The following is an 11826-nucleotide window of genomic DNA, read 5'->3' on the forward strand; positions in this document are numbered from 1 at the left end:
AAATCTGAAAAGTAGAGACCAGAAACATATACCAAATAGTGCCTGCGCAAAGAAGAATACTTTATGTTTTAAAAATCAATTGCGGCTGCTTGCCTTGAACATGAAAGGAGTGTCAAATTCAGCTTAGTTTTATGAAACGAATGTTTGATTTTTTAGCAGTTTAGTTTTTGTACGTGGGTGAGCTTGGGAATACAAAATAATGTGACAGCGATTTTCTTTCGCATAAAACGTGAATTTTAACAGTTGTTGTGGTTGCTTTTTTTGTGGACACAATTCATACTCGGCATGATAACTGGCGCTGAGGGTAGGCAAACACATACTTTGTTGGACTTAAAAAAGCAGCAATGGGCTAAGGAACGTGGTAGGTATTACATAGTTAATATATTATTTTTTGATAGCTAAGTAAGTATATGCTAAGAAATATTTAAAAAATATATATTCGTGAAAAAATTTAACTTTTTTTTCAGTGCAATTTATTGTTTTGCTACACAAGTTTTGACTATTTATTGTATTTAGTTATTCACTATTTTAAATTACCTTTTTAAGAAAAATGCAGTTCCCTCCATAATAATCTTCTTAATTCGGGTTTCAAACTTAGTACAAGATTTATAAAAATTTATAAAATTTTAATCCAAATTTAAAAATGTATTACTAGAATTTAAAACCAAAATTCGGGTATGCCGTTTCATAGCTCATTCAATTTTACTGTAATAAAGTGCACGTTTGTATTGGCTGAAAATTGTCGTTCATTTTTGATAATTTTTTCCTAACAGTGTTGCCTATTTTCACAATATAAACCAACCATACAAAATCCTGTATTTGCTACATGAAGGCAATGCGTGACTCCGTCAATGAAAAAAATTATAAAAAATCAAAATTGACTCTCATATAGTAGTATATACAAATTTTTTTATATGGAAAAAATAGGCAAGACTGCCAGGAAAAAAATTATAAAAAATCAAAATTGATCATTTTTTAAAAAGTATAAAAAAACGCATATAAAAACGAACTTATAAAAACTAAAAATTGATAGTTTTTTTCCTGGCAGTGTTGCCTATTTTCACTATATTAAAAAATCTTGTAGTTGCTATATGGCAATAATGCGTGACATCGTCAATGAAAAAAACTTAAAAAATCAAAATTGATATATTAATTTTTTTCCGGCAGTGTTGCCTATTTTCACCATAAAAAAAATACAAAATGGGAGTCTATTTTGATTTTTTGTAACTGTTTTCAATGACGGTATCAATTTTGATTTTTCATAATTTTTTTCCTGGCCGTGTTGCCTATTTTCACCATATAAAAAAATTTTGTTATAGCAAATAACGAAATGAGTGACACCGTCAATGAAAAAAAAAATTATAAAAAATTAACGAAATTTCTGGCAACTTCCAACATGTACTTTATTATATTAAAATTTAAAAAACAAAATAAAAAAAAATTTAAATATTAAAATTAATTGGACTATAAAACTACTTAACAAATTTCTTAATTCTGATAAAGAATTTTTAAATTTTACCAAAAAATTGGTTTAAATTTTGTATATTAAAATTTGGATTTATATGGTTTTTGGTTAGACAACGTGCCATGTAAAATGTGCTATCTAACTGAAATTAACATAGTTTGGCTTATCCGATTTAAATCAAGATTCTTTTAGCTAATCTTAAGTTCTTTTACAATAGAATAAGTGTTCACTTGTCGATCCGACTTAATGATTTCTAATATTTTGTCGACATTCTCCACGATTGCCTTGCCATCTATGTAACCAGAAAGACCTCACCGTTTTGCAACCGCTTTCGTCACTGTATTGGATCCATTAATAGCATACATTTTGTCGGCAGCTTCCTTCAACTATTCACCTGAGCTTTAGTAGTGGTGAGGAGTGAACCAAATTTTATCTTCCCTTACTTCCATTTTGAAACTCTTTAGTATATATCAGGGTCCATCAAATATGAGACCATCACGAAGTACTGTCATGTCAGCTGTAAAGCATCATTTCAAGAAAAAACTTTAAAGAGCTTTCATTTAAGTAGATTTTTACAAATACTTCTCTGCTTTTTAATCCACCGTAGGACACCTTTTTTAAAACCATCGGTTGGGTACCCGGATCTGACCTTTTTTCGTCCAAATCCTCCTTTTTAAAAGGTACCTGGCATTTCAAGTCGTTAGCTATAATAGAAATGTGTTAGATTAACATCTAAGGTCAAAAAAGTCAGTCTGACTAGACCCTGGTGTCCAACGGAGGTTGAGTTTTACTCGAATGCTTCAATTGTAGATTCACGACTGAATAATTTTTCTTTACCCTGAGCTATAAGTTTACCAATTTAACAAACTTCTTTTCAGCTCGCGAGCTTACTTTTTAAAATTGTGTGTTTTATTTTTCTACTTTCAAGTTTAATATTCTCGAAGGAACCATCTTTCTTGCCTCTCTTCTTTAAAAATTTCTTAGCTAAAAGATTTTTTCTGCCATTTTATTCAATTTAGAGCCCTTCATATTACACAAAAAAATACTTCCTTAAAAAATATTACTATTTTTTCCTAATATTGGATTCTTTATATTTTACAAAGAAATAAGCTTGAGTAAAAAGTATTACTTCCTAAACTTCAACTGAAAAATGTACTCAAATTTAGAATTAGCACAAACTGACTGCCAAGAACTCGTTAGCACACTTAGGCCGCAATGGAGTCTATTTCCACTTAATTTTATTTTAATAAACTCAAGCAGCTAATCTTCAATGCCTATTTTAAATATTCTGAAGCAAAAACTTTCACTTTTCTCTGAGGAGTGGCCGGGTACGGTCCAATTGGTAGTTAGCTAGATTTCATAGGTGATGGGTCTTGAAGTGGTATTTAGAACTCCTAACCAAAAAGTGGCTAATTAAAAACTCTACAGCTTTGGGTAACTCCCCTCTTTAAGGCAAAACTTAACCAAATTCAACTTAACACAATTTCGTTATGTTTTATTTCCCCCAAACAATCTTACTATTTACTGAAGATATTGCAGTTTATATTTACTTTCTCAGCAGAGGAAATCGCCCGCATGGACGAACTCATCTCCTCCTCCCATCATCATCAGCACTCGACCATGGCATCTTCGCACCATCACAAAATCGAACGCACCTCCATACGCACCTACTACTCGAACATGGATGTGAGCCAGTCGCAAACACAAAATCACCAGCGCAGCTCACGCCAGCAACAGTTTCGCCAACAACAACAACAACAACAAATTCCACAGCCAATCCAGCCCTACGCACCGGAATTGCTACCTCGCTATCCGCAACACAATCCCAATCCGTATGCCGTGCCGTCGTCTCAGGCCACAATGCATCCGCCACATGTGGCACGCCAGCAGCAAAAAATACTGCGTGGTGGCAATAGTTATGATTATGAGCTCGAACGGTATATCGATGTGGTAGATGATGAGTCTGATTATGAGGATGATGAAATCACTGCCAGCTATCAGCGTGGGCAAGCGCCAGTTAGACGTGCTTCATTTATGCCACGCGCCCCTGGACGTCGCAATCATACGACCAGCATGATGTCTCAAATTCCAGGACAACGCAAAGCTGCCTACGATGAGTTCATACTTCCGGGTGCTAGCCTGCAAACGGCTAAAGCGCGCATGCAACATGTAGCACCAGTGCATTTGCAGCAACCACAACACCCACAAATGCGCATACGAAGCCCGAGTTTGCCTATTATACGCCACGAGGACTACCGCACGCGCCAGGCGCAACAAAAGTTGGCAGGGAAGCCGAAAGGAGTAGAGAAAATACCTACACAAGCCACACAATTAACGCCAGCGGCATTTGGTAGTGGAATTCCTGTGGGTGCGCCTAGCAACATGCCGCATCGATCTAATAATGCAAACAATCCAGGCAATCCTGGTTGCCAGGAGGAAGACACGTCGGGCTATCGCAGCGATTCACCGAAAAATGCACACACGCCAGAAATCTGGTACAATGATGGCGCTAGCCTGCAAGGCAGCAGCAGCACGACGAATAGTGGCGCTAACGGTACGGATGGCAGTGGCGTTGGCGTTGGAGTGGGTGGAGCGCCCGTTGCTATTGGTAGTGTGGGGGGCGTTAACGAAGTGGCCGATGTCATTGCGAGGCGCACAAAAAGATCGATAACGGGTCAACAACTTGTTCAAAACCAAAAACAACAACAAGTGCAACAATATGCATGTGATGAAGAGCAGCAGCAACAACAAATTTTGAATTCCACCTACGTTGTGGCACGTACGTATAACAGCGGCATGGAAAACAGTTGCCAGGGCAGGTAAATATGGTTAACAACCAAGCGGCGGGCGCTTGTTTTATCGAATCGTCTGTCAAGACGACGGTTCCTAGGCTTCCCTATGACATTTTTTCTGTACACCTAAATTCTTTATCTCTTTTCTTTGCAGCTATTACATGACGCCACAGAGTCCCTCTAACCACAGTACACGCGATATATCCACTTCGAATACCTATCCCATACATCCAGGCGACCAACACGACTACTACGCAACCACAACGGCATCACAGCAGGCGCATGAGGAACGCGAACGTGCCAAGTGGTCCAATTACAATAACAGCAGCGTTCATAGCGAGTACTCGCTAAAACAGAACATCGGTCCGAACTGGCTGAATCGTGGGCTGCACGAACTGAAAGACAGCGAAGACGATACGCAATCCATGCACTCCTCTTATATACGCGGCCAAAACGCACCCGTAGATCCAGTCACTATGGCCGAGCGCATCGATAAACGCCGCAAAGCAGCCGAATACCATAACGCAATCAAGCAACAGCTACACGAGCGTGAAATGCAGCGTAAATGGGAAATCGAACGACACAAGCAGGAGGAGATGCTGGAAGATGAACGCCTGCGTAGACAGGCACAACTCGAGCAAGAACGTTTGGAGTGGGAACGCCGCCAGCAAATGGAGCGCGAACAGGTGCAACAGAAGAAGCAGCAGGTTATGTTGGATGCGATCGCAAAGGCTGAAGAAGCAGCCAAGCAGGAGAAGCAACGCAAGAGAAAGCAGCGAGTGCCAGCATTGGAGCAGGAACAAGAGAAACATGAGCAGCCAATACAGTTGGCAGTTGGAAATAAAGTGGCATTGGAAACGGAAGCTAAAGAGACTTTAGCAAAGAGTAACACTAGAAAAATGATCAAGAGAAGTGTACTAGCAAACCAAGTAGTTGACAAATCTGAGCTGACTAAACAATTTGAGGTTGGAGGGAAAACTGAAAAACCGCATAAAGTACAGACAATACGGTTGCAGAGTATTGAAGAGCCCGCTGAGCAATCAACGACTCCACCACCGGATGTGGAAGAAGCAATGAAAATTCAAAACCGAGTAGCACAGACAAATGCGAAGAATGAACAAATGAGTCGAGAAGCGGAGGAGGTTGAGGAAGAAGAAAAAGTACTCATTGGCACGCCCATAAATATGCGTCGAAATGTCAAGAAGAAAACCGTACACGCTGCCGATGTGAAGAAGGAGTCCAAAAAGCAGCAGATTTACGGGGATGCAGAAGAAAATGTTGCAGTGATCATGCAACCAGCTACACTGATACCACTGCCCGTGACCAGCGACATATTTGGGCTGCAAAACGCCATAGGTAATTTACAAATAGCCACCTATTGGATGCAGCAGCAGCTAAAACCGAACACAGCCGCTTCGACGATGGACTTTTCAAAAACTACTGGCGATGGCACACAACGCACGAACACCTCGATCTCAACAGAAGATGGCTATCAGATGGAAAGTGTTGTAGAGGATGAAGGAAAGGGTGTTGTGGAAGTTGGCCTTCAACCGGTTGTTGAGAAGCAAGACACCGACGGAATAGTGCATAATGATGGCAAAGTCGAGCCAACTAAAAAAGAGCTGGCGCTCATTCCAATAGAGGCTGCAGGCACAGTTGACGCATCTAAACTGGCAATTAATCAGCAAGCACAGCAGGATGTAGAAACACAAACGGAGCTGCCACTAAATTGTGATCTTTGCTTGTTTCATGATAATTTCTATAAAGTGCTGCTAAAACGTGAAGTCTCCACCACAACAACAACGCAAACTTCGAAAAGTAAGAGCAAACCAGCTAAAGAGGCAGACAAAGACCAAGAAATGACGACTACCACCACTACCACAACAACCACCACCTTCAAGGCGAAGGCCAAAGACAAGGATAAGGACAAGGAGAAGGAGAAGGACAAAGATAAAGACAAAGATAGAGATAAAGACAAAGACAAGGAACGCGACCGTACCAAGCGGAGCCAGAAGGATGGCGGCTTACACAATACGAATGTTGCCATAAGCACGCACAATAACAACAACCACAAGGTAGACGATCGACCTAAGTGGGGTGTGAATCGGCCTGTCGTGCAATATGTAAAGGCTAGCGAACGCGACCCATTCTATTTACGTAACAAGAAGAAGCATAACAATAATCAACACGTCAAACCGTCACGCTCACAGTCGGTTGATGCACGCCTAGATAATGCAATCGCCGACACTGAAGATGGCGGAGAGTTGCGTGGTGCAGATAGCGCTTGTGAAGACGAAGGCACGTCAAATGTGGAAGAGGGTTTCTTGCTGAAGGCGCGTAATGTGTGCACTGAAATTTTACCCATCAAGACGGATGAGAAAGGGCGCATATTCTTGAACTTCCACGAAGCGAGCGCCATTATGAACGAGGATGAGATCAAGGATAAGCTGCGCCAACGGTATTTTAACTTTGGTCGTATATTGCCGCGACGTAGTTGGGCTTCGGCAACACAGCAGGGTTTGCAATTTCGAGCGGTGGCAGCGACCGCGGTGGCAACACAACCGACCGCACATCTAGCCGATGATTAGGCGGGGCGCATTGTTGAGGGGCTTGCGAATTAGGTGAATGGAGCAGGTGAACTGAAGTGCATGCACTCAATGTATTGAAGAACTGGGTAGATGTAAGTTTTTTGAGGAAAGTAGAAGTTTTAAATAATCAGAAACTTAGTCATTGGATAGAATTGATTTGGGGGTAAAGCAGATGACTTGGGATATAAACAGGTTACACTTTACAGGTCAAAAGTATTGTCCAAATCAAGGAGATGTTTGAGAAGTTGATACTTGATTATATTTTGTTCAAAGTTAATATTGACCATACTTTTTTTTACCTGCATGGAACTAGACAACGCTTTACTTTAGTGCTGACGATTACTTAAATAAACTCATAGGATTTTCAGTGGTGCTGCTCTTTCAAGCTGATATCTTAGAGACTAAGAAAGACTCAGACTTTTGTTTTTTAAGTGTTGAATATAGGCATTTTCCGAATTCGAAATACGAAACTGACTTGAGTATAAGAAGAAGTAAACTGAAAATATTTTCGAACATTTTTTATTTGGAGATTTATTCAATGTTGAACATTTAGAACAGTGAACTATCTTCGGTTATTTTAAATACTTTTTGAACACTTTTGGAAAAAAAAAATTTCTAAAAAATTAAAGATAGTAAAAAAAAATAAAATTTGTTTTAGTATAGTTTTTATTTTGTAATAGGACTATGAATAAGTTCGTTTCGGTTTTACAACAGATGGCGTAACTTGATTATTATTCCATCGATCCACATTTCCAAACATTTATTGGAGAGCTACTGTCGTAAGGCACAAACGTCAGTATAAGTTTTTTATTTGAAGCGTAAACAACAATATTTTTACCACACTTGAAAATGTCGAATTTCGTGCCAAATAATGTGTTTTTGCGGGGAATTCTTCTTCATTATTTTAATATGAAGAAAAAAGCAGCCGAAAGTCATCGTATCTTGGTGGAAGTTTATGGTGAGCATGCTCTATCTGAGCGAACGTGCCAGAAGTGGTTTGCACGCTTTAAAAGTGGTGATTTTGGCTTGGAAGACGAAGAACGCGAGGGTGCGCCGCCAAAGTTCATGGATATCGAATTGGAGGAATTGCTCGATCAAGATCCGGCTCAAACGCAAGAAGAGGTTGCAAAAACTTTGGGAGTTGATCAATCAACCATTTCTAAACGTTTAAAAGCCATGGGAATGATCCGAAAGGTAGGCCATTGGGTGCCGTATGAATTGAAGCCAAGAGACGTTGAACGCCGTTTTATGGCATGCGAACAACTGCTTCAACGGCACAAAAGAAAGGGTTTTTTGCATCGAATTGTGACTGGCGATGAAAAGTGGGTCCATTACGACAATCCAAAACGTCGGGCAACGTATGGATACCCTGGCCATGCTTCAACATCGACGTCGGCGCAGAATATTCATGGCCTGAAGGTTATGCTGTGTATCTGGTGGGACCAGCTGGGTGTTGTGTATTATGAGCTACTGAAACCGAATGAAACGATTACGGGGGATGTCTACCGACGACAATTGATGCGTTTGAGCCGAGCACTGCGAGAAAAACGGCCGCAATACGCCGATAGACACGACAAAGTTATTTTGCAACATGACAATGCCCGGCCACATGTTGCACAAGTGGTCAAAACATACTTAGAAACGCTCAAATGGGATGTCCTACCCCACCCGCCGTATAGTCCAGACCTTGCGCCATCCGATTACTATCTCTTCCGATCGATGCAACATGGCCTGGCTGACCAGCACTTCCGTAATTACGATGAAGTCAAAAAATGGATCGATTCGTGGATTGCGGCAAAACCGACCGAATTTTTCACAAAGGGAATCCGTGAATTGCCAGAAAGATGGGAAAAAGTAGTAGTAAGCGATGGACAATATTTTGAATATTAAATTTGTAACCATTTTACGTCAATAAAGTTTCAAATTTCGAAAAAAAACCGCACGAACTTATTCATAGTCCTTACAAGCTGTTTTTTTTTATTCGTTTGAAGGTAGATTTTATGCTGAACATTTTTTTTCTAAAAATTGTTAAAAACAATAATTTTTTTTGTTTTGCGATTTTTGAGAATTTTTTTTTAATTTTTTGAAGTGGAGGCTTTATGCTAAAAAATTAAAACAACCAAATTTATTGTATAAACATATAAAAGATACCGAAAAATAATTACTTTTTCATAATTTTTCCGACATCTTTTTTTAATTTGTTTGAAGAGTAGATTTTATTTTAAAAATGTTTTTATAAAAGATTTTTAAAAACAAAGAAAATATTTTTCCCCATTTTTTGGAATTTTTCGCTTTTGGAATTTTTTAGAATTTTTTTTTGTAATTTATGTGAAATGGAGATTTTATGCTAAAAATTAAAACAACCAAAATAGTTGTATAGAAATATTAAAAATAACCGGAAAAAAATTTTTTTTTCACAATCTTTCCGAAATTTTTTACATTTTTTTAAAGAGTCGATTTTATGTTACAAATTTTTTTTCAGAATACAGAATTAGAATTAATGGCAACTAAATTTTTTTTCTGAAAGATTGTTAAAAAAAATTGTTTTAGTTTTTAGCAATTTTTTTGATTTTTTTAAAATTTGTTTGAATTAAATTTTTTTTCTAAAACATTGTAAAAAAAAATTTTCTTTTTGTGTCTAAACAATTTTTAGATTGTGTTTTTTTTTTAATTTATTTGAAGAGTAGATTTTATGCTAAAAAATAAAACAACCAAATTTGTAAAAATATTTAAAATAATCGGAAAAATTTAATTTTTAAAAGCTATAACCAACATTTTCAACATTCAATAAATCTCAAAATTATCCAAAAAAAAAGAAAGTTTTCAGAAAAAATTACGACAATGTCGAAAACTTTGTCTCAATTTGAAATGGAATCGCTCAAATGGGATCAACAAAAGCAATGTTAAATATATTTTTAAGAAAAATATTCTGGCTCACTGATGAAATCGTCTTACTTTCTATAATCCCAACTGCAATGAAATCCAGTATGCGGCACTTTATGCTTGAGGAGAATACATTCCCATTGTAATAATTTTTACCTTCGCTCCTTTTTTATTTCCGGAAATATTAAAAAAAACTGGTCTAAAACACTTACTAAGTTCCATAGCTAAGTTTCATACCTCTTCCGAGATACAGTTTTTCTTATAACGATATAAAATTGTCCTTGAATTTTTAGAAAATACGGCTGAAGTGCTTGATAATCCTTAGTCGGGGGTAAATTCGGCCAATTTCGATATTAATTATTATCCTACCAAAGTGGGATCTTTCGAGCTCCTTCCAAAGACTTCTGCTTTAAAATCTAACTTCTTCTCAGTGACCTAGGCTACATTACTTTAAAAATATTTACTTTAAAGATTATTTAGAAACACTATTTGAAGAAAAATTGCAGTCACTTTTCAGAATCTTTATTATTATTACTATTAAGCTACCGCGCACTGCAACCGAAAGAGATCTGTTGTACAAAACCTGATGAGGTAGCCTATATTTTAAGGCTTTTTTTAAATGCAAGTGCATTCTTCCATAATTTGGATGAATGCATGACAATACCACCAAGAAGGTGTAACCTTTTTCTGCTTAGTGCAGGACACTCTCAAAAAATGTGGTCTGAATTTTCAGTGGCCATCGGCAGAAGATGGTCTTAGAGAGGCCAATTGTGCTTAAGTGATATCTCAGCTTGAAGTAGCCTGTAAAGTAACCTGTTAAAAGTCTTAAGTCTACTCCACTGAGCGAAAGTAGGTTATCAGGAATTCAGGCGTTAGGAATTTTTCCGCCTGTCGCGAGAGGATAGAATTTCGCCAGTCCTTAACGAATTGAAATTCGTTAATGTGACCTTTTGAAAGTACACAGACACATTACAGTCATATTTGCTTTTTTAACTAGTTGATCAGCCATTTCATTTCCCTCACATCTCTCATGTCCAGGAACTCAATTTAATAATAATTTGTTGAAGTTACCCAGCGTATTAAGCAGGTTCAGGCAGTCATTTACCACTTTTCAGGAGATTACAGCTGATAGAAGGGCTTTCAAAGCTGCCTGACTTTCTGAAAGTATGCAAATGTGGGTTCGTCTCATTTTTCTGCGTAGGCATTCCCTCACACATATCTCGATTGCACTTATTTCTGTCTGGAAGATTTTTGGGTAAAAACCCAAATCGATCAGAGTCTTCATGAGTACTTCATTGATTTGGCTAAATATTAAATAACAATTATCAAAATGTATCCAATTCTGAATAATTACTCACATTTTCAAATATTTTGCTATAAATTATAAATTTATTAAATTTCATTGATTTTTGATTTTGTTGACAAATGCAATAGGCTGACCGCTTGACACTTTCCATGAAGTTGCCGTAATGAAATCTTCATACTAAATCATGTAACTTCTAAAGAGGAAGAGTTGCCTAGTATTTCCAGGTAAAGGTTTTCTCAGTAAGGCGACTACTGACTGCAAGCTCTGATAAAATCTGCTAAACCGGACTCATAAAAGAACATACAAATAATTTAATGAATGTTTCTATGCCAGTGAGACCACGGATTTGTTCAAATATCAAAAATATCTCAGCCTTAAACGCTTTAGTTCGAAATAAGCAACCTCAGTTGATCCCATACTTGGATGGAATTATTGGGCTTTTCAACAACGCAAGTGACCTTACAAGAAGATATATTCTCTTGTGAGATTTTATTCTAACGTAGATATATTTCTTTTAAGGGTCTAGGTTACTAGATATTGTATCTTCCTAAATACCCTTGATCCATTTTTCATAGCTTCCCAGTGAATTGCCTTTCCAAATCTCACTTAATTTGCCAATTAATCTCTTGATAGTAATAGGGCCACCGATTTCTTAAGGGGTTATACACCTAGTGAGCCCGAAAAAAGAGACGATTGTCATAATTTTTTTAAAATATGTTTTAGAGCTTTTATTCAAATGGGGCATGTATCATACTGAAGGGTTACTCTCGAAGAAAATATTTTGGTGTTTTT

The 11826-nt window shown here is 37.6% G+C and overlaps 1 protein-coding gene across 2 annotated transcripts; it reads left to right on the forward strand.

The window, feature by feature from the left end:
• Positions 1–285: 285 nt before the first annotated feature.
• On the forward strand, positions 286–7254 carry LOC128862044 (general transcriptional corepressor trfA). 2 transcript variants are annotated; one of them, XM_054100447.1, is made up of 3 exons: positions 286–361; positions 3027–4284; positions 4412–7254. In XM_054100447.1, exons 1-3 carry the CDS (start codon positions 286–288, stop codon positions 6843–6845), a joined length of 3768 nt encoding a protein of 1255 aa, XP_053956422.1. In that variant the 3' UTR covers positions 6846–7254. The 2 variants fall into 2 exon arrangements, 1 of the variants encoding a protein (XP_053956422.1); XR_008454413.1 differs by lacking the exon at positions 4412–7254 and having other exon boundaries at positions 310–361; positions 3024–3112.
• Positions 7255–11826: the final 4572 nt, after the last annotated feature.

Source organism: Anastrepha ludens, chromosome 4 (assembly GCF_028408465.1).
Source record: "Anastrepha ludens isolate Willacy chromosome 4, idAnaLude1.1, whole genome shotgun sequence".
Lineage (NCBI taxonomy): Eukaryota > Metazoa > Arthropoda > Insecta > Diptera > Tephritidae > Anastrepha > Anastrepha ludens.

Bases quoted from the DNA above. Each gene is read 5' to 3' on its own strand.
- LOC128862044 (XM_054100447.1), top strand. From the start codon at position 286: ATGATAACTGGCGCTGAGGGTAGGCAAACACATACTTTGTTGGACTTA. The intron at 362-3,026 runs GTAGGTATTACA...CTTTCTCAGCAG, and splicing joins GCAATGGGCTAAGGAACGTG to AGGAAATCGCCCGCATGGAC. The intron at 4,285-4,411 runs GTAAATATGGTT...TTTTCTTTGCAG, and splicing joins GAAAACAGTTGCCAGGGCAG to CTATTACATGACGCCACAGA.